Source organism: Marmota marmota, unplaced genomic scaffold (genome assembly GCF_001458135.2).
Source record: "Marmota marmota marmota unplaced genomic scaffold, marMar, whole genome shotgun sequence".
Taxonomy (NCBI): domain Eukaryota; kingdom Metazoa; phylum Chordata; class Mammalia; order Rodentia; family Sciuridae; genus Marmota; species Marmota marmota.
The window spans coordinates 19,022,585-19,046,505 of record NW_026000229.1 but is presented as its reverse complement, the minus strand read 5'-3'; the positions used below and the strand labels follow the sequence as shown (position 1 = coordinate 19,046,505).

At 33.3% G+C, this 23,921-nt stretch overlaps 2 protein-coding genes across 2 annotated transcripts in view; both read right to left on the bottom strand.

Annotated features, from left to right (window-relative positions):
* Positions 1 to 3: 3 nt before the first annotated feature.
* On the bottom strand, positions 4 to 10,577 carry LOC125613298 (intermembrane lipid transfer protein VPS13C-like). The gene is made up of 5 exons (XM_048793018.1): positions 9,733 to 10,577; positions 3,806 to 3,929; positions 1,151 to 1,234; positions 419 to 838; positions 4 to 187 (listed from the first exon to the last, which is right to left on the bottom strand). The coding sequence occupies exons 1-4, from the start codon at positions 9,744 to 9,746 to the stop codon at positions 737 to 739; spliced, it is 324 nt and encodes a 107-aa protein (XP_048648975.1). The 5' UTR covers positions 9,747 to 10,577; the 3' UTR covers positions 4 to 187; positions 419 to 736.
* Positions 10,578 to 10,846: 269 nt separating this feature from the next.
* Vps13c (vacuolar protein sorting 13 homolog C) overlaps positions 10,847 to 23,921 on the bottom strand; it is a 176,092-nt gene continuing 163,017 nt past the window's right edge. The window contains exons 75-82 of the mRNA XM_048793227.1: positions 22,503 to 22,584; positions 21,412 to 21,525; positions 20,636 to 20,711; positions 20,198 to 20,361; positions 18,883 to 18,928; positions 15,946 to 16,069; positions 15,355 to 15,469; positions 10,847 to 14,488 (exon numbers count right to left, since the gene is read on the bottom strand). Of these exons, the coding sequence (XP_048649184.1) occupies positions 14,465 to 14,488; positions 15,355 to 15,469; positions 15,946 to 16,069; positions 18,883 to 18,928; positions 20,198 to 20,361; positions 20,636 to 20,711; positions 21,412 to 21,525; positions 22,503 to 22,584 (745 nt within the window). The 3' untranslated portion in view covers positions 10,847 to 14,464. The remainder of the gene's footprint in view (positions 14,489 to 15,354; positions 15,470 to 15,945; positions 16,070 to 18,882; positions 18,929 to 20,197; positions 20,362 to 20,635; positions 20,712 to 21,411; positions 21,526 to 22,502; positions 22,585 to 23,921) is intronic.

Genomic DNA, 23,921 nt, shown 5'->3' with positions numbered 1-23,921 from the left:
GGGGGGGGGGGGGGGAGGAAACATGTCATTTCTCCATTTAGTGGGGTTTTTCCATCAATTACCTGGTTTACCAAAAAATGTTATCTCAGTTCAATTAATGAACAAATTACCTTTAAGCAAAATGTCAAAGTGCCCAACATTTTGTGGCTAAAACCATTCAAAAAACACTAATCATTCTAAATTCTTTCTCATTCTTTAGTTTTTTTTTTTTTTTTAATTTTTTATTGTTGGCTGTTCAAAACATTACATAATTCTTGATATATCATATTTCACACTTTGATTCAAGTGGGTTATGAGCTCCCATTTTTACCCCGTATACAGATTGCAGAATCACATCAGTTACACATCCATTGATTTACATATTGCCATACTAGTGTCTGTTGTGTTCTGCTGCCTTTCCTATCCTCTACTATCCCCCCTCATTCTTTAGTTTAAAAAATTAATTAAAAATAAATCTATTGCCATTTGCTTCACAATTTTAATATTAATGAAAATTTCATTCTGAGTCTCAAGTGGCATTTCTTCAAAGATCTCACTCACTTAAGCAGCAGTGTACAATGGGTTGCTAACACAGGCATGGTTATAAAATTAAGAGTCAAAACTATAGGGGAAGAAAAAAAAACCCAACACTAGCTATTCTATTACATAAAACTAAAAAGTTGTTTGCAAACTTCTCTCTACCATGGTAAATATGAGTGATTTTTTTCCCCCACCAGCAGCCCTCTGGGATCTATAATTATGATGGTGTTTGAGGCCTGAGAAGTTTCTGTGATGACTGCTTCATCAGCTTTTGTTGGTGTCTCAATGACTGTGCATCCTCAATGGCATTAAATGCTCTCTGTAAAATAAAATGTGTATTATGAACTGTGAAAACAAGTTCAGGTTCATCTGGCAGAAGAAGAAAGTACAGAAGAGATGGAACTCTCCCCACAGATCCAGTAGCTGAGAACAGAGCTTCTGTTCCATATATCAATGCAAACACAAACCTTCTGCCCCAGTAAGTCCACAGTTTATTATTTTAAGTTTATACATTCACCCAATTTATAACTAGAAGATTTGGGGGGATAAATAACAGGTGTTAGTTATAACAGGCTTTAAAAAAATCTTTCAGCTCAAAACCTAAGGGGTATTCTTTAAATAAACAGTTTACCTCTGCTGTGGTGGTGTCCTTCAGGTAAATTTTCCGAAGACAGCCTAGATTGGCACTATCTCTTTTGTGGAACAGACCCTGCTCCTATTTCAAAAGAAACAATGGAAGAAAAGAAGAAAAAGAAAGCATAACCTTTAACTGGATGCTTGAATGTCAACTCTATTTTATAACCACTAGACTTCCAGAACATACATATTCAAGAAAGATATAAAATAAATCATCTTGGTACAATGAGAGTGATTTCATATGAGTTGTTAGAATTTATGAAATTGGATGTGTATACATCTATCTATAAAATAATGGCTTTCTGCAGGCAATAATAAATAGCCTACAGAAACACCACTTGATAACTAATCACATCTGACAAATCAAAAAGCCCTTCCTTCATTTCCTTGGCTGACAGATAAAATTCTTATATAATGTAAAATATATTGAATCAATTCTCACCACTGAGATGAAAGCAGAGTGATAACTGAGAAAACTGTAAAATATATGCAGAGTGACACAGTCTGCCCTAGCATGAGAACTGTTTCAATACACCAAGGTACTCTTTAAATTCTAGTACTGCTGAAAAACAAATGGGTAGGGGAACATGGTAGTTCCTCTTACCTGTAAATTTCCATAAAAAGCAAAGTAAACACAAACTAAAGGAAAACAACTCAAAGTGGATCAAAGACTTAGGCACTAGAACAGAGACCCTGCACCTAATAGAAGGAAAAATAAGCTCAAATCTTCACCACATTGGCCTAGGATCTGATTTCCTTAACAAGACTCCTAAAGTGCAAGAAGTAAAGTCAAGAATCAATAAATGGGATGGATTCAAATTAAAAAGCTTCTTCTCAGCAAAGTAAACAAGGAGGAGAGAGCCTACAGGTTGGTAGAAAATCTTTACCACATGTACTTCTGATAAAGCATTAATCTCTAGGATATATAAAGAACTCAAAAAACTTAATACCAAAACCACAAATAACCCAATCAATAAATGGGCTAAGGAGCTGAACTTTCTTTCACAAAGAAGAAATACAATCGATCAACAAATAAATGAAAAAGTGTTCAACATCTCTAGTAATTATAGAAATGCAAATCAAAACTACTCTAAGATTTCATCTCACTCCAGTCAGAATGGCAATCATCAAGAATACAAACAACAATAAATGTTGGCGAGTCTCACTCATACATTGCTGATGGGACTGCAAATTGGTGCAACCACCATGGGAAGCAGTAAGAAGATTCCTCAGAAAACTTGGAATGAAACCACCATTTGACCCAGCTATCCCACTCCTTGATTTATACCCAAAGGACCTAAAATCAGCATATTATAGTGACACAGCCACATCAATGTTTATAGCAGCTCAATTCATAATAGCTAGACTATGGAACCAACCTAGGTATCCCTCAATAGATAAATGAATAAAGAAAATGTGGTATGTATACTCAATGGAATATTACTCAGCTTTAAAGAAGAGTGAAATTATGGCATTTGCCAGTAAATGGTTGGAGTTGAAGAATATCATGCTAAGCAAAATAAGCCACTTCCACAAAACCGAAGGCCGAATGTTTTCTCTAATATGTGGATGTTAATTCACAATAAGGCGGGGGTAGAGGGACACTAGGGAAGAATAGTGTTACCTTAGATTAGATAGAGGGACATGATGGGAGGGGAGGGAAGGGATGTGGGGATAAGAAAGATAGTAGAATGAAACAGACATTATTATTCTATGTATATATGTGACTGCATGACCAATATGATTCTGCAACATGTACACTTAGAAAAATGAGAAATTATATCCCATCTATGTATGATATATTAAAGTGCATAAATACATTCTACTATCATGTATAACTAATTAAAACAAATACAAAATTTAAAAAAAGGAAAACAATACTCTCATATTACTAAAATTTTGTGATAAAAGCTTTCCAGAGCATTTCAATAATACAGATAACATCACTATTATTTAGAAAAAAACAAAGATACTACAGAAATTACCATAATTAGAATGGAAACTATAAGTATTTTTAATAAATGTAAATACATTTATATTATACGTATGTTATAATAAACATGTTTCAAAGTTAAGTGAGTCTGAGAATTAAGTAAAAGATGAGGTATCGTTTTTGCAAACTACTAAGTGATTAAATAAAGTTTTTAGAAAATGATGTGGAGATGAGACAAAAAAAAATTGCTTAAATTGTATTAGCATTCTGTAAATTCCAAATAATACAAAAAACAGCTATTTCTGACATATTATTTATTTTCACCAAGCACCTAGTAATCTTCTAAAAGCCTAAAGAAGGATATATTTCGAGAAATGCCTAAGATTATAGCAAAATGGGTATTCATATGAAGTAAAAACAACAAAAACACCTCAGTTTCACTATTGCTTAAATATACCAAAAAAAGAAAGTATCAGTACACCAGCATCCTAACTTTTTTTGTCAAACTGATATTTCACTCTATGCAATCAAGGATTGTCAGAAAATATAATTACACAAATAAACGGGTTGTAACTTTCTTTATATTTCAGCATAAAATAATAACAATAATGTTCCTTTTAATGTATTGTGTAGTTAAATGAAAAACAGAGTCAGAAAGCGCTAGTTTCCACTCATAATGAATGCCTGGATCTAGAGGTGTAAGTTGTGTTTTCTTACCTTAACTGAAATTTTCAGCAGATTTTCATCAGTACTAGGAGGAAGTACAAAATCTTCAAAAGGACACTGCCAGTCTATGGACATATGGCCAAGGATTTCAACTTCTTTTATACATAGTACTCGCCTATTTTGCAAAAAAACAAAAAACAAAAACACACAGGTAGTGATAAAGACAGCTAATTATTCTCTCTACTAGTTCAATCTGTACATAGTACATGCAGTGCTCACTCAGTAAACAATGAAAACTGGCACTGAAAAGAGTATGCTTCCCATTAAAAGTCTCGATATCTGTCAAATGAAGAGAAATATGACACCTGTCATCTAACAAAGTAGACTCTCAAAAATTTCCCTTCTGCTAATCTTGCAGAATTCAGAAAAGTAAAACATTCTCTAATTGACCAAAAAACTGATAGTGAAATCATCTTTGAAACACATAAGGGACAGGCTGTACTCTCATCTGGGACGCTTTAATGGCAGAAGTCCCTGAAAATGTTTTACTTGGGGAAATTTTTAATTGTTCTTTACTGTCAGTCATTTATGCCTTCCAGTCACAAAGGAATGTGCAGGAAATGTCACAAATCTCAAATGTCAGCAAAGATTCACTTGAAGCCTACTAATAAATATCAGACTTGAACACTTTAACTTTAATGCACTACATCACAGAGGGAGTATCTTATTTTACTCAATAGTAATAGAAAAAAAATAACAGAATCCTTAAAGGGCATCCACATTGATTTCCCAGTCTGTGATTCACATTAGTTACCAATATAACCATACTTGATTTTAAGTTTCTATTACAGAAAACAAAACTTCAGTAAAGTAATTGAATTGCTAATTCAACAAATATCTAGGGTGTAAGAGAAACCAGAAAGATAAGGTTTCTCTTTCAGAGGTACTCAAAGGCTAGAAGGGGAAATAATCATGTCAATAAAAGCCCCTGTACAGCAAGACAAGTGCTGGTGAAGCAGGTGACATGCAAGGAGGTTCTCTACTTGAGAAAGGGGAAAGAGAGTCCAAAGGGAAGAGCACGCTGACAAATACAGGGATACAAAAAAGGGAAGATTTATTTAAGGAATGTAGGGGTCTACAGCTGGAGTATCAGAAAAAATACAATGATGAGACACTCTGGATGGGAAGTTTCTTAAGAGTCCAATCAGGAGGCAATGAGAGCCTCAAGTAGGGCAATGGCTGTAAGAAGGAGGTGTTTGGAAGGTAGGATTAAATGAACCTGGTGACCACTGGAGTGCAGGAAACTGCAACAGGCCTCTGGACTGCATTTCTCAACTGAGAAGCCATTAAAACATTGGGCTTGTTTGGGACTGTGTTATGCCCTGAAGGAGGCTCAGGGACAACAGCCCCCAGCCTACCAAGTGCCATAATGCCAGGACCCCAAGCTGCTCAAACAACTTTCAACAACCCCATTCTTTTCCAAATATCTCTAGAAAGTAGATCCCACTCCCCCTACCCTAGGCCCCAGTTTAGATCAGATGATAGAGCTAAGAGTTAAAGCTGGCTGTTACAAATCCTTGTGCCCAATGTAATTCACTATTCTGTATATCTTTAAACTCTTCTTTTGACCACCAATATTATTGCTCTCCTACCACCATAAGTCTCCTTCACTCTCTTAATCCTGTTTCATGTTTATCAAAGTTTATTAAATCTCAGTCATTTTCTACCCTTACAAGGGGACTCCAAGATCTTGACTCTAGACTTTTAACCAAATTCCTATTGTTTGTCTATCTACCCACCTACCTTTGTTTCCCTATCTACTGAGGCATCTCTACTTTGATGTCTCAAAGCTGTCAAAACCCAGTTAAGTTAAAAAAACAAAAACAAGAAACACACCATTTTTTTCCCTCAAATTACTAAAAATAGTACCACTAATCCTTTTGGTGTTCAAACCCAAAGCCAAAGAGTCCTTTTCTATCCCTTTTTCTTTCATTTTCAGTCACCAAGGCCCATCTATTAAGCCTTCTCCTATTCAATTCTTATTCTTTTAATTTAGGCTCTTATCACTTCCTACCAAGACAGCTATCACAGTCTCTGTGGCAGATAAAATTCTAAGATGGTCTCTAAGATTCCCTATCCCTTCATGTATAGTTCTGAATAATCTCAGGACCATAAATATCACAGATTTCCTCCCATGGTATAGCTTTGGTTATTAAGGCACAGATAACTAAGTAAAAATAATTCATGCAGCAGGCCTGACCTAATCACATGGACTCTTTAAATATAGACCAGAGATTAAGAAGTCAAATTCAAAGTGCCCTTTTTGGCTTGATGGAGGGAGACACACAGCAAGGAATGAGGTGGCTTTTAAGAGCTCATAACAGCCCCCTGGCTGACAGAGTTCAACTGAATTCTACCAACATTAAATGAGCTTGGCACACTGGGATATTTGTTGTGCAGCAACAAAAACTACAAGCCACTGATTCCCTATCTACACAGACTCTTCCAATCTAGCATCTAAACTAGAGCTGCCAGAGATTTTTAAACTACAAACCTCATCATATTACTTATTGTTTATAAGCCTTCAGTGGGAAAGAAAATAAAAAGCAAATTCTCATTTGTGTGCTATGTTCAAAAACTTGTATGAGAAGCTGCCAGTAATACCACACAATAAAATAAAGGCTATATCTTAAAAGAAAAAAAAAAAAAAAGAACTAGTCATTCTCCGTCACACTAATAATAACACCTAAACCTTAAGATAACAGAAGCAACCACAAATGACTCTAGCTTCATACCCCAATACTTTTCTTGCTAACACTGGACCATCAGGCCACTGCCATGATTTGACTCTTCCAAGTACCATTCCATTTTATATCTTTGCTTTCCTCTTGTTACCAAGTGGCAGCGACACATACTATAAGACTCAGCTCCAGAACCTCCTCCTACACAAAGTTACTACTCTTCCCCTTGGCACTTTGGTCCCCACATCAATGTAATCAGAACTTTTCCTATGTCTTCAGAATCTCTGTACATCACTTTTTCCTAGAACCTATCACACACAGTAATGTCACTGATGGTTTGTAGGTGCCCCTTCAGATAGGGAAGGGGCATCTCTATATCTCTCTACTAACAGCTAAAAAATAAGTCTGCCCAAGGATCAATTTCCTAATAAAGATTACCAAAATAAACAATGGGGGAGTTAAGATCAATTAGCGGAACTACAACCTAATAAATTTAGGTTATGAAACATGTGTTTTGTTTCTAAAACCACTAAGTAAAAGAACCTTGAAATAAATTTTGAATGAAAACCCAATATATAGTGGGAAATAATACATCGGGCAGAAAAAAACTAATCAATAATTTTTGCAAAAAAATCTAACCTCCAAAATATCCTTTATCCAGACTGGCAATAAGCAATAAAAATAAGCTATTTTTACCAGTCTCGATAAAGGATATTTTGGTAACAATAATTTGCAAAGTACGTTTTAAATTCAGTGGGAAAAAAAATAAACCATTGAAAAATTAGAAGTAATTCACAAAATAGAAAATATAACTGGTTGATATATTAAAACATTCATATTCATCAATAATTAAAAATTGGTAATGAAAACAAATTATTTTCCACCATTACTAGCATCACTTAAGAAAGGACACATACAGCTGTACACAAAGCTAACAGAACCTTTCTGAAAAATGACTTGGCAATACATAAAAAGGCCTCAAAAACCTCACAACTTTTAAGCCAGCAATCTCACTTTTAAGAATTTATTCCAAGGAAATAACAAGAAAACGATTTTGCTGCAAAGATATAATACACTATTGATAAAAGGGAAACTGAACAACAAATAGTAAGGGAATACTTGAATAAACTGTGGTACATACTATCTAGTCATTAAAAGTCAGGTTGTCAAAAAATTTAATGGTTTGAGAAAATGATAATAGTAATATTGATATATAAAAACCTAGATTACCAAAATGTACATAATTCATTTTTTGCACATAATTTTTTAAAAATACATGTACTACACTACAACAATCTGATAAGTCAGCTAAATAGTGGTCACTTTGGATGGTAAAACTGTTGGTAAAGAATATTCTATGGATTAAATTTATTGTACATACCAGGACATTCTAAAAATAAGAGAGATGGCTCTTAATAATTATACTGGGACAAAAGATATAAACAAGAATGTCTAGTTAACTTTAATTATTTTCATTTTTTAAATTATCTGTATTAGGGGTAGGAAACTATGGCTGTGAAGCCCAATCTAGCTCAAAGCCTATTTCAATAAGATTTTACTGGAGTGTCGCCATGACCATTTTTTAATACACCGGTGGTCATGGCTATCTTTACCATCACAAGGGCAGAGTGATTCAAAAAGCTGAGAAAGAAAGCACAGTCCTTGAATTTATACCTCGCCCTTTAAAGAAAGTTTATTGATTTTGTTCAATATTATCTATAAATGGATAAATATAACTAGCAATAAAAAAAGCTATTTTAAAGAATGCTGTATTTGGAAGAAATGAGATAGACAGATTTTTTTTTTTTTTGGTAATCATAGGGTCAAAGAGATCAACATAATAATAACTATCTCAAAGAAATCCATGTTAGAATGTTCTAAAACTAGCAGGGGCAACAATGTCACTATAGTGGTCAGGAATACTGTTTTACTAACAGCCTCATAAAAAGTTCCCTAAGAGGGGCTGTGATTGTGGCTCAGTGGCAGAGCACTTGCCTAGCATGTGTGAGGCACCAGGTTCAATTCTCAGTACCACATATAAATAAATAAAAAATAAAGGTATATCGACAACTAATAAATATTTTTTTTTAAAAGTTCCTTTAAGAGACTATATAAAATTACTATTATTCTTCAAGTTTCTTGATGCAAAAAACAGGTACATAATGTATACAGTAATATTTCCACAGAATGCCTTATATCAAACAAAACTAAAAGTAATAATTATCACACACACACACACACACACACAAAACTGGATCCCCTTATCTAACATTAATTTACATAACAGGTATAATAATTTTAAAATTAACATACTGCCACTGTCAGCTAAACACAATATGCAGCAAAATAAACATTGTTTTTGTTTTAATCTAATGGAAACAATAACATCACAGGCATACCAATGAATGATTACTTGTTGAATGTGTAAAATTGTAAAATTAAGCTGTTTTTTAGATGAATTACTTTGTGTTAATTTTTAATAGATGTGAAGACTACATAACATTCTCTTACATGACTGGTTAAACTTCTCTTTAAACAGACTTGTTTATCTCCAAGTCCTTATATTCCTTCCCATCCAGGTGTATTTAAAGGCAATTCTGAGGAATCGAAGGCAGAGTCTTGTCTATCTTAAGTACTTTGCCTTAATCACTTAGAAAGTTCTGAAAAATTATTACTCCATAATAGTCGTTTTGAGATGAATTTATTTCTAGGGTAAATTCCAAGAAAATAAGCAGATAGTTTAATACAAATCCTTTTCTTTTTTCTTTTCTTTTTTTTTTTGAAAAAGTATCTAGCACTTAAAAAATGCTTAGGAGGGTGTGGGACAAATACACAGAAATAATGTCATCCCTTTAAAAAGATATAGTAATCACCTCAAATAAAACCCAGTAAGAATAAGTCACTCATGTTTTAACCTCTATAACTAGAACTGTAACTCATTTACACTGGTGCCACTACTGCTGGTGTAAAGCCCACTGCAGACTCCAATCTCAGGAGTCCTCTCATCTGGATTACTTCGTAAACCATGCTAAGTCTCAGTTTCATCATCTCCAACATGAGGGCATTGGAACAGATGATCTCAAAGGACCTATTTAGATCTGTATTTTTGTGATTCTATGGCAATTAATATTTTTCCACTGCAGTACAGTCCTTTAAATCCTCAGCCATTTCAGCCTTAAAAATTCCTATGATCTATACAACTAAGTTGTACTTGAAAAATGTCGCCTAAAATAATACCTATTTGTAACCATCAGTACTGTTCTCTTGCTTCCAGGAATAACACAGTGGTATCGGTAAGTCTCTCCTTCCAACTTTTTGATATGATTCTGAAAAGAAAACAAGAGTTAAGATTTGGGAAGTTTATATATTCAAGTAATATTTGTGTAATAGCTAATTATAATAAGAACATTGGAAAAATTTTATTAGGAACAAAAGCACAGTTCTACATATTGGCACACAAAGCTAGAAAAATACCCATAGTGTGTTTATAAGTTAACTTCCATTGCTGCCCTTAAAGAAAAAATATGTATTAAGTGCTTACCAAGTGATCATCTGGTATTTTATTCTGTGGTGACACAGAAATTTTAAAGTATCTATCAGAAATAATCACACATTTTAGGTAAGAAACATAAACATATGCTAATACAAACTGCTGATTTAGCATTACTGAAGTTCACAGCAAGGACTTTCAGGTGGATCTATGAACTGTCTAGCATAGAATATAAAATTTTTAAAATGTGGTGCTGAAACAATTTTCAGAGGACAGATCATGTGTCCCATCAGAATTTTTTGATGGAGGTCTAAAATCCATCTCCAAAGTTAAGACCCAACCAATGATTTACAGAGAGGTAGATGTTATACCAATGATAAAATTCCAAAAGAACTGATGTTCAATGTTTTTAAATACTTGGCTGTATAGATTAAACATGCATTAAAAAGCATATTTATATGTAAATCATATTTCTTACAAAAAGAAAATATAATGATGATATTAACATGAACATGGAGAATTTCTAAGATTTCAAAATAGTTGGCATAATTTATTTCTGAAGACGAATATGAGCATGAATAATATAATTCAAATATAAATCATAGCACATTAAAATATTTATTTTCCTTCTCCACTATCTTAAAATTATTGAATTAGTAAATACATCTTAAAAACAATAAATATTTTTATAATATATGCTAATAAAATAATTACTGAATGTCTAGAATTCATGATTAAAGATCAGGTGATAATATATAATACAGAACATAAACACTGAATAAGACCATAATGCTTTACAACCAAGATTATTCCACTAATATTATTAAAAAGGACAATATAATAAAAATCAACACAAGCAGAGAAAGCACACTTGACATTATTTTAATGCTTAAATATACATTTTTAAAAGAAGTCTGGTCCCCAGTCATTCTTTGACAGTTACAAATAGCCATGAACAGGGAAGAGAAATCCCCACAAAACTGGGGTCTCATCTGTAGGATGCATCTCACAGAAGAGCAGTTTTCACGGCGATGGTCACTTGTTTCAAGCCCTCCTATGGGAATTAGCAAAAAGCTTTTGCTATTTATAAAATGCCTCAATTTCTTCAAAGAGCAAAATGGGGGAAAATATAATAATATAGTGTATTTTTTAGCATGAAAGTTAAATGTTAAAATATTTAGATATGCAAGTACAAGAAAGTCTACCGTCTTTTTATCTTTTATGCATTTCCATTAGTTCTTAGACTACTGTGTTTCAAATTAAGAGTTTTTAAAGTATAATTTATCACCATTAACACACTTTAGAAAAGCATCTTTTTCATACACTAAAAATCCACTACAGTCTGAGATTCAGATTAAGATATTCAGTCACTGATGACAGCAGTGATTGAATATTCACCCCCCTCTTTCCCAAAATGCTACTTGAGTAAATTAACAATACTTTTCAAAAGGCCATTCTCCAGTAATTATTTCTTAAAATTAATTATAAGTAAATAACACAAAACATGAAAAAGCAAATATGTTATCATGTTTATCAGAGCATTATTACTATTAGTAAAATGAACAACTTTAATGTCAGGAATTAAAAACAGTGAAGTATACAGTGTAAGGCTACCTCAGCAGATGGCAATGCAAGGGCTTAGTGGTAGAGTACTTAAGTAATTAATGTACTAAGTATATTAGTACACTAATGACTTATTGGTAGAGTACTTGCCTAGCATGTGTGAGGTGCTGGGTTTGATTCCTCAGCACCACAGAAAAAATAAATTAAATACAAAATTTTAAAAATAGATGGTAATACAAGAACTTTAAATGCTAGTAAAACATTTCTAAGAACATGAAAAAAATAATTTAAAAGAAAAAGCAATGAACACCATTTCAAATCTTGTATGATCATTAACATCTAAACCAAAATAGACATTAAATTTAAAAACTTGCCACATGGTGTGCAATATAAGCATTGTATGTAATATAAACAGTAAGACCTTAGGATAGCAGACAGGCAGAAGAACATATCCTATGACATCATGGCATATGATTTAGAAATCCTAAAAGCTGAGTATTAAAGAACAATGCAGTATTCAGCAGAAAGAATAACTTACTTAGAATATACCTATATTACAATAAGATCTAGGATTTTATTTACTCATTTTATTATACATGGTCCCTTAAGGTCAGAGTCTTTTTTTTTTCTTCTGTATATCCAGCATAGCTTTAAAAAAAATCAGTAAATACTTTTTCTTACCCAACTAGCCAATCATAGCAAGATGGGTAAGGGTGAAAAAGAACACATATCTCAAGTATCAAATGCCTACACTTGCTACCCATGAAAAAAGCTACTAAATCCTCTTGGCAGTAAACAATGTATTTCTTTCAGTAAATGATAATACAGTGTAAAGGGCTGCGTAATTTTTTTTTTTTCCTTGTTAATGGGAATTTAACCCAGAGCTGCTTTACCACTGAGCCATATCCCAAGTCCATTTTATGTTTTATTTTGAGACAGGATCTCACTAAGTTGCTGAGGCTGGCCTAGAACTTGCAATCCTCCTGCCTCAGCCTCCTGAGTTGCTGGGATTACAGGTGTGCACCACAGCGCTCAGTAGGGCTGTTTAATATCTTAGCAAAAAACTAATAAATACTACTATACATATGACTATATGTAGACAATGTGACTATACCTTTAGCTAAAATAACAAAGTTTCTTGAAGTTTTGTGCTTATTGACATATAATTGTAAAAAGGGAAATCACAAGGAAAGGTTTAGTAACATAAAGAGATAAACAGAAAGTAAACAATAAGAAAAAAATCTTAAGTTCCCAAAAGTTGTCTCATTTAAATTGCAATACACCAGGAAAATAAAAAATTACTGCATTTATCCAAGAGCCTTGGGAAGGGTAAGTATTGATGATGATCAAGAAAGCATCTTTAATCATTATTGTGCTTGATTCTCATAGAAAACTGTACATGTCATGACCTGCTTGCCTCACTTCAATTACCTAGGCACAGGAAAAGCCTGTCAGCTACTCTTAATACTTACATGTTTGTTATACTTGGTCTCTTACAGAAGTCTTTCTTTCTTTCTCCACCTCTCTCTCTCTCTCTCTGCCTTTTTTTTTTTTTTTTTTTTTTGTGGTGTGCAGGGGATTGAACCCAGGGCTTTCTGCATGCTAGACAAGCACTCTACTACTGAGCTACATCCTCAGCCCCTTGGGAAGAAGTAATATTTCTTCCATATGTCCAGCACAGGCTGGTCTTTCTTTTTTCTTTAAAGTGTTTGTTTTTATATGTGAAGTATTTAATTATTTAAATAATTGCAGTTATCAAAAAATACATAATCCAATTGATAGTTTCACTATCTTCAAATTTACAACACATTAGAAATCTAAGTTTTACTTTGGTTTCAATTTTGGGGAGAGTGTGAAAGGTGTGAGACAAGATATCTTAAAAAGAAATTCAAATGTAACTTACAGAATTAACTTATGGGAGTAATGATTTTAAAATGATAATTTATAATCATTATTATTTTGTTCTCATTAAGATGAATCTTCCCTAAGGATTTAAAAGCAAAAAAGGTTTGGTTTTTAAAAATAAATACATATTCAAAAACCACATAATTTGCCTAATTACATATTCTACTTCTATTTATAAAAAGTAAACCAAACAATTCTGAAATAAGCATAACTAACAAGGAGATTAATTTTTTTAAAACTCTAAATACTTAAGGCTGAAAATGTATGTAACATAATTAAAAATTATTGCTATTTATTTAGGAATAGTACTAAGGGATTATAAAAGAAAAAACAGAGGTTGGGTTGGGGATGTGGCTCAATGGTAGAGTGCTCACCTAGCGTGTATGAAGCCCTGGATTTGATCCTTAGCACCACAAGAACCAAGGGGTGGCGGTGGAGAGGTGTGGAGAAATAGAAACACTGAAAGAACATATTCTCAAAATTCATGTGCCAGCTCTCATTTGAGGATGAATTCAGTTCAGTTATTAAAACATGTACCCCACTCATAGTCCCATACTTGAGCAAATTTAGAGTGATTTGTGAAGCTGAGATGGGTGTAATTCCATCATCAGGACTCACAAACATAAAAAAGTTATTTATTAGACTGGACATAACAACTATCCCCTTTTTAAACTTTACATGAAATGCACATGAACATCACCTGAAAAGGTAAGATTTTCAAAATAATAGTATAAATGTCTACTTCTGGACCCAGTAGTCTTTCTCCCATTAATAGAGAACAGAGATTTCCTGTATTCTTTTATTTTTTATGGGGATCTCTTAACCCTGTATAAGTATTACCAGATATAATACCATTTTCATTTGTAGTCATTACTGAAAAAAGTTGAGAGGGAGGTGAAAGCCATAAAGAAAATTTCACTAAAATTGACTCTCAATCAAATTCACACACAATTAATACCACAGTTTGTTTTGAGTTTTAAGGATGAAATCAAGTAGTAGTATAGGAAACATTTACTCCTGTATTTCCAGTTCTTGCTGTGTAGGCAGAAAAAGAAAGAAAAAAAAGTTAGAAACACACAAAAAGTTTAAACATAGTCATATATAATAAAAAGCAAAGGTTAAAAACAATTAAGAGTCATTTTAATATCAAGAGGAACATATTTATTTCTTTGGGGGGAAATCAGTCATGGGAGAATAGCAGTTTATACATGAATATATTACTTTAAATATAATAAAGTTAAAACTAAAACAAAATATAAAAACTTTAATTTTCAAGGTTTAATGAGATTATAAATCATATACACTCTTTTTTCTCTTCCTCCAGTTTAATGTACTTAAATAAACCTAGATGTACAAAGTAGTGCAAATAAATTAATTTGGTGGTGAGAAAAGAAAGAAATGACATTCCAGTATTTACCTATAAAACAGGAAACCAAAACTAACACCATTAACTACATGAGTTTCCACAGAAACAGATATAGCCTATGACATCTTCTGATATTATCTTTCCTGCACACACACACAAAAGCTTTATTCCTGTGCCAAAAAAAAAAGTTACCCATTATTTCCATTTAAAATGTTATGTTAAAATTAAAAACAGTCAAATTCTACTCTACAAATCATTTATAATCCTTCAAAAAAGTTCACGATTCAGGGACTTAAAGACCCATCCATGAAATTCTCACCCTTGAAGTCTTTTTTTTTTTTTTTTAAATTAAGTATCACTCATGGGCTTGGGTCGCGGCTCAGTGGCAGAGAGTTTGCCTCTCACATGTGAGGTACTGGGTTCGATTCTCAGCACCACATGAAAATAAAACAAAATAAAGATATTGTGTCCATGTATACCTAAAAAATATTTTAATAAAAAAAAATCACTCATGACTGTGAAGAATAGAATTTACCTCAAATAAGTCATAGCCCTCAGATTCTTGTCTGTCATATGGACGAATGATACCATCTTCCTGAATCAGGCGTGGGGGACGGAGGCTAGACACTTCCTCAGTTGATTCTGCTGCCCTGAATAAGAAAGCAGAAAAAGGGTAAGAAACTAAGTGAGAATCTTTCAAAATAATACAATTATACATGCTGATTAGACACATAAATATTTTATAAAAATGATCAGTAATTTTAAATAGCTTGTCCAAGATAAAACAAAAAAACATTAAATCCATGACTATCTGACTCTAAGGCCCTCACGCTTTTCTTAAGGAAAAGAAAATGTCAAATAGTAAAAGCACAGATTGGATTATTTACTCTTTGAATCCTTGGTACCTGCGAATCAAAAGTATGAGCAAACATCTGTGGAATAAAAGAGAAACTGAGCCATAAAATGTTTTTTCTTATTCCTTTCTGGTAGCACTTTACCTTGTAAAGCTGAAAAGCTTCCAATGAAACATAGAGCTTTAAGAGCAGGCAAAACATCTCATCTATCTATGCAGTCCTAGTACCAATTAGAACACAGAAACAGCTCACACACAACATGCTCTCCATACCTCTGAATGCCTTGGAAAGTACTACTGGCCATATCTATGATTCCACCAGTTGGACGAGCCACCGCACCCACAAGCCCTTTTCCAATTCCTTTAAAGAATCCAGCAGCTCCCTCCTTTTTGGCACCTTCAGAAAACCATAAATAATGAATATAAGATATTTTAAAATAAGCAAAAACCTGAGCCAAACTTGAAGTAGGACAGAAAAGCCTGAACACCTAAGGAATTTTCAGGAAGCAGGTTTATTGACTGCAGTCAGTCCAAATTCTCTGATCAGAGATTTTGGCAATTCTTTGAACTATATTTATAGCTAGTGGGAGGGGGGGCTTAGAGGTTTTACATGACAAGTGCTTTACTTCCATCCTCTAGACCAGGAGTTTTGCAAGTTTTTTTTTTTTTTTCCTGCAAACCTGGCATTTACAAAAAGAGGAAACTACCAACCACGATATCCTCTGCATGCAGAAGTTTTTTCTTTTCTTTTTTGGTACTGGGAATTGAACTGGGGGTGCTCAACCACTGATCTACATATGCAACCCTATTTTGTATTTTATTTAGAGATAGTATCTTACTGAGTTGCTTAGCACCTCACTTTTGCTGAGGCTGGCTTTGAATCTCAATCCTCCTGGAGCCTAAGCCTCCTGAGCTGCTGGGATTACAGATGTGTGCCACATTGCCTGGCTAGAAGTTTTTTCTGACATCATATGTAAGAAGCTTTCTGAGAAAAGGGGACGATTTGCAAGCCACAAATATGGTGGGGGTTTCTGCTTAATTAATGGTGAGGGTCTCTCGGTAGGGGGGTCTCTGACCTGCTTCAAATCCAGAAAACTTCAAGAATTTGAAATTCTGAACAAGTTAAATTTAAATTTAATGTGATAAAATCGTGGTTCTCCAAGTGTTAAATGCAAATTCACCCCAGACCTCCTAAATCAGAAATTAGAAGGTGCGGGGACAGCAATCTATGTTTTAATAATCACTTCATCAAATCCTTAAGGCATGCTCAAGTTTCAGAACTATTGACCTAAGAGTTTAGTCAGCATTAGTGACTGGAAGGTCTAAGAACTGACAGGAAAACCTTCTCTCTCTCTCTCTCTTTTTGTGACAACCATCAAGACTTTTCAAGCAGTGTACTTTTAAAAATTATAACAACCTTATTGCAAAAGTTTTCACATAAAAGAAAGCCTATGGCCATTAGCAATCTTCCTCCATTCTCCATTTTCCCCTACCCTTCCTCACTTGATCCTACCACCCAGTTTACTTCCTTTCCCTGCTCCCTCCCCAGAGCTAGGAAACCATCTAGAGAAACTTCCTATCTTTATGGATTTTCCTATTCTGGATTTCAAACAAATGGAATCACTGAACATGTAGACTACTATACCTGGGCTCTTTTTACTAAGTATCATGTTTTCAAGCATAGGTGTCTTTCATCTTGTAGCATGTGTTAGTACCTGATTTCTTTTTATAATTAAACCCTATTCCATTGTATAGATATGCCATGTCTTAATTTATTCATTCATCAGGGGAGAGACATTTAGGATTTTTCTACATTTTGTCTACAGTGAATAATGCTATGAATATTCACATACAAGCTTTTGTTTGGACACCTTTTTCAGTTCTTTTGGATATATATCTTTGAGAAGAATGACTGAGTCATATGGTAACTCCAGGTTTAACCTTTCGAGGCAAAGCCAGATTATTTTTCTCCAACATGGCTGTACTTATTTATATTCCCACCAGTGGGGCATGAGGATCATATCTCTCCACATTCTCTTTAACACCTGACTTTAGTAGTAGGTGTAATGTAGTATCTCACTGTGGTTTGATTTACATTTCCATGTGACCAATGAAATATGTTTACTAGCCATCTGTATATCTTCTTCGGAGAAATGCCTATTCATGTCCTTTGCCTATTGAGTTATAAGAGTTCTTCACATACTCAAGATACAAGTCTCTTATAATTTGCAAAAAATTTTCTCCCATCCTGCAGCTCTTTTCCTTTTCTTGTTGGTGCCCTTTGAGAAACAAATATGTTAAAATTTGATAATGTCCAGTTGACACACATCTAGAAAGGCTTTACCTAACCCAAAGTAATAAAGATTTATTTCTATATTTTCTTTTGAGTTTTATACTTCTGCTCTTATATTTATGCATTTAATCTATTCTGAGTTATATAGTTTCTCTCTTACATTTATGAATTTAATCATAAATATACAGTGTAGGTAAGGGTTCAATTTCATTTATCATGTGGATACAAGATGTCTCAGCACCGTCTGTTAAAATGATCATTCTATTCTATAGAATGGACACAACCTAGTGTTCAAGGAATAGGCTTATAGTCCTAAAAGGAATGGGAACCCCTTTCAAAGATCAATTAACCATAATTGTAAGGATTTATTTCTGGACTCTCAATTGTATCCCATTGATCTATTTGTCTATACTAACATCAGGATCAAGCTTAGTTTACTGCAGCTTTATACTGTAGTAAGTTTTAAAGTTGGAAAGTGTAAGTCCTTCAATTTTGCTCTTTTTTTTTTTTTTTGAGATTGCTTCCACTAATTTAAGACTCTCCAATTTATATATAAATTTTAGATTCATCTTGTCAATTGCTGCACAGAAGTCACATGGGCTTTTGATAGGAATTACAACAGAGAGCACATTATTTTTTTTAATGGGAATAAAAACAAATAAAAAAACAAGCCAATTGCTCCTAAGGGCCCCAAAGAATCTAGACTGTCGATGGAACTGTTGAAACCTGCACTCAAAGTCTAAATCACAGACACTACTTAATCTTTCTGCTTTCTGAAGAAAATATATTACAGTTGAAGACTATGTATATAAAATATAGTCCGTACTCTCTCTATTAAACATCTAGTAGTAACAACAACTGCTAGTCAAGCATCAGCTCTTCCAGCTCTGCACAGGAAGGAGCCCTTCTCAACCTACCTTCCACAGGCTTTGTTATTATTCCTGTCACTCCACCAACAACTCCCTGGGGGAAAAAAAAAAAAAATCAGTCACAGCCTTGACTGAAGGGAAGGTGCTTCATTTTAAACCAACACTAGGGGTCTCTACACACATACTAGAAACGATTGCTTTTTAAAAAACAGGACTTGATAATGTGAACAACATGCACATATAAGTGAGCACTGTGATTTTATAAATATTAAATCACAGAAAATTTTAAATTAGAACACCTTACAGAAGTAAAATCTTATAATAGAAAGAGCAGTAAATAAAAATATTCTAACTCCGGTTCTGGTATATTCAGCTATATAATCCAGGCAGTTGATTCATTATCTGTAAGCCTCAATTTCTATGTCAGTAAAAATGAGTAGAGTGAAATATCTCTAAGATCTAATTACAAATTTTAATGAGATTACTTTGCAAATTAGTGAAAGTGTAGAAAACAGAAAATAAAGGAAACTCCCAAGGTAGCAAGTAATCCTGACAAAGTACTTTAGAGTATATAACAGACATTAAAAGTCACTGGCTCAAACACAGCAGTTGCAGTTTCCTAAAATTATTTCCAAACTTAAAATATTAAAGTACTTACATGTTCTTAATAATTTCAAGTAATGGTACTAACTAAAATTACTTTTATATTCTGTAAACACATAGAAAGAGAACTGAACACACATTAAACTGAAAAGATTACATACCTCTAGAAAGCGGTGAGGGGTGATAAAGAATACTCTAGCTTTATCTATGTTGTTTTAATACTTTTTATTAAAAATAGAACTTAAATGTTCTTGTAATGATTTGTAAGGAAAGAATTCACTCAGTACCTATATAATTAAGCAGTAGTCACATGATATCTACATAAGTTTAGAAGTTTTAAAAAGCAATGAAAGGCAGTTCCTGGTTTATCACTTAAGTTTCATACATTCCTTGCACAAAAATGGATGACTAGAGGACTAAATCTGCCTCTCAAGAGCCCTTCCTCCCTCTAATATCACCACTACCATATTCCCCTGCTGCTCACTTCCTCCCCTTCCACACTAGGGCTAAGGTGCCATCAATTAGAGATATCCCAGTCCAAATGGAAAACTATGTTGGGGATTTGGGAATAGCACTGGTGGAGCCAGGGAGGAAGGAGAGCAAAAAGGAAACCACAGCTCCCAAAGTTATCACTATTGCTACTCTGACAGACCTAGACTCATAAGTGGCATTCTAAGTTTCAAATGATAGCTAGAGTGCATATTTTAAAGTATACATATATAAAAGTCAAGGGTTTTTGAAGAGTCAGCTGGAGACTTACTCGCAGAAAGCCCTTCCCTCCTCTGGCCAGGCTGTCTCCAAAATCTTTAGGCTGTCGACCCATCTCTTCTCTTCTTTTTTGCTGATATTCCTTGTCCATTGTAATTGCTGCCAAACCTTTCCCAACAGAACCTGTGATTCGAGATACAACTCCTGCTGCACCACCTACAAAAAGGCCCAGGAGAGTGAGTCACATTGTTTCTTTAGAAAACCATCATCACAGTACACAATATACAACTGTTTTAAACTAATAGGTGCTTAAAATCCTCATATGCAAAAATGTACAAATTATTTTTTGCCATTTATCAAGAAGAGGAATAAACTTATTTAAATAAAGTACAGTGATTCAACACCATCAAGTTATACTAGAAAATCAGCAGGCTACTTTTATTTTCCATTTAAAAATAAGGAAATATACACACACATAGGTGATACATACCTACTGTGTGTCCAAAGAGACTTCTTACTCCAATCACTAATCCTTCAGCAAATTCTTCAGGGCCTTGAACAGCACCCTGGCTCAAAGAAAAGTTTACTACTTAAAATTTAAATTAGTTTAAGACTTTCAATCTAATATTTCAGGGTTTCTGTGAAGACACAGAATGTGTTATGATCCATAAAGACTGGGATGCAACAATTTTTATCCTATATCCCGAATAATGACACCACACCCACTGTGATAGAAAATATTTTAAACACACATGACCTCAGAGGATTCCATAAGATGACAAATTTAACAGGTGTGAATCATAGGCTTTAATTACAATCTGAAGTTGGCCTTCCAGTATAAAGTTCCTTTAGAATGCTCAAACTGACTACACTAGCAATAGACTGAGTCCACATATTTTGGACTCTTTGTTCTTTCATTTATTCTTTCTGTGTTGTCCTATTAAAACCCTCACTATACTAGGCTCCTGAACAAGTCTGTTGAAAGCTTGAATATGAAGCAAAGTCAGTTTTAATGCCCCATTAATCCTTTTGTGGAAGACATGGGCACATTTATTGCCCAGAAGAGCACTAGACATGCTCATTTAGTTTTAAAATAACCTTTCAATATCATCTCAAGTACTTTTAAATAAAAAATGTAAAATTGATTTTTAAGTATTTAAACATTATTCAGTTCCTAGATACAATTAAAATATGAATTATTATTTGTCAATAAAAATAGAATATCCATTTTTCTATATGTATACTGAAATTAAAAAAAAATAATACCTGGAAGGGTTCATAGAACAATGCTTCCACTCCTTCAGACAGACCTCTAATTAATCCAAATGGGTTTCCAAGCACATCTAAGCCCAATACAAGGACATACATCTGTTTTAAAAACTAAAGAAGAAAAAAAAAACAGTAAATTATTTACTACTGTTGACAGAAACAACATCAAGCCACACTTAATAGGAAAAAAGTGGGGATGCTGACTAAATTAGGTTTGTGTTTTCAGGCAAGCTGGTAGAACAACAACTACATACATTACCAGATCTTCAATATTGTAAGTACAAGGCACTGTGTTACACTTTACATGGAGCTCTCAAATTAGACAGAACTAAGTTTAAGGCACAGTCTGTTAATAAGCAGTTATGTGACCTTGGACAAGTCACTTAGTCTCTATCAGCCTCAGCCTTTTCATCTATTAACACAGGAGGTTATACTCATGTTGCATGGTGAGAATATATTAAATGAACATGTAATTCAGTAATTGTTAGTTGTTTTTTATTGTATTATCATCACTTTTACTAATGAACTACATGAAGAATAATTATTAACTGAAAAAATGGACAATAGAACTTATTTGAACATATAATAATAATAATGTCTATATTACTATAGGTGAAAAGATCTTCCAGCAGAAGATGGAAAAAGAAATATCACCATGCAGCTCCATGGCACAGCAATGGTACTTGAGTGGCCTGAAACAACTACTTTTTGTATACACACCCAAAACATGAAGTGACTGATGCAAAGGAAGGAAACTGGCTTAGAATTCCTCCTACAACTCCACTAGACTACATTTAGAAACTGCTGTCACCGAAGAACTTAAGTTAATGATTCCAAAGTCACTATTATTTCCCAAAGTTGAAAAGGTATTACTGCAAAGGGAAAATAGCATGGGAATAAATTTTAAAAGGAATATAAAGAGTGGTAGAAGAAAGAAAAATTAATCATTTAAGAAATCACTAAGTATTGAGATTACAAATTGAGGTAAATATGTAAACATTACCACACACTATACAATTACATACAAATATTTTGCTTAAATATTTTATGAAGTATATTCCTTATGAGCTACTATGATGGGAAATTACCTGCTCACTGTAATGCCGAACAACACTCCACATGAGCTGATCTCGCTTGTAAAACTGGTATCGAATTTCATAATAAGCAAGTCTGGGAGGAGAAAAAGGAAAGATTTAATGATATTAAGATTATTTTCTGGACAAATGTATGATGTATGATATGTCAAGATCAATGTAATGTTTTGAGCAACCAATACATTTCTGATGTTTAAAATTAAAAAAAAAAGAGATTATTTTCTGAAAAAAAAGGACTTGAAATTTCAGCAATAGCTGAAATAACTAGTCATAGTTATTTCTTTCACAATTAACTTTGTATATCTGCCACATACAATTTATGGTTGATGTCTTATCATTATGGTAACAAAATTATTATAAATATAGTATAGTCTCATAAATTTTTCATAAACAAAAAGAGTAATAGTTTAAAAAAGTCAACAATCATCCACCCATACCATAATTTTTAAGTTTGTTCTCATTTCCCACTTTGAATTCTTTCTTTTCTGTGCAACTATAAAATATCTAAAACATTTTGTATGCCACTTTTATTCTAAACATTGTGCAAACATATTTCTCTATATCTTTATTCAAAACTCCTATGTCATCATTTTGAGCAGATGCCTAGCATTCCGTTTTGTGGTGGTGCCATAAAGAACAATGGTCAGACATGCCCAATTTCTGGTTTAAAAAAAAAAAATTAATGTTACCATGTGTATATTTTATGTAACTCTCTGGTTGCATTTTAAAGTTTCTTAAACTGAATTCCCCCATAAAACAATTACTAAGGGAAAGATAACAATAACATATGTGTGATATATATACATGTATATATTTATGATGTAAATATAATATGATATCTCAACACACACACTCACATCCTTCCATTCATACCAAAAGAATAAAAAAGTGCACATTTCTTAGATCCAACTCGCTCTAGTACTAGGATTACTCATATTTTGAAATCTTTGACAAATTATATATATTGTAAAAATAAAGTCAGACAACTCCAATACCTGTCAATCATGATCTGTTTTGTAAATTATCTCTTATTTTCCTATGGCTATTATCTTTAGATTTTTTCATCAATGCTCAATATTAAGATGATTTATCACCTCTGTCATAATTATCAGTATTTTCCAGTTTTTTCCTTAATTGTTTTCACCAATTTTGCTATAAAGTGGTCTCTCCCTCTCTCACTTTGCAGTGATGGGTGTCAAATGCAGGACCTTGCACAACCTAGGCTAGAGCTTTACCATTGAGTTATATCTCCATAATTTTTATGTAGTCAAAATATCTTGTATTTTTTTTCTCAGTGCTTTTAAGCTTGAAAGGACTTCTCAAAATTTGATAATAATTAACTTCTCTTAAGTCTCTTCACTTTGAATTTTGTATTTTATCCTTCATTTCCTCTGAAATTTAGTGCACATGTGA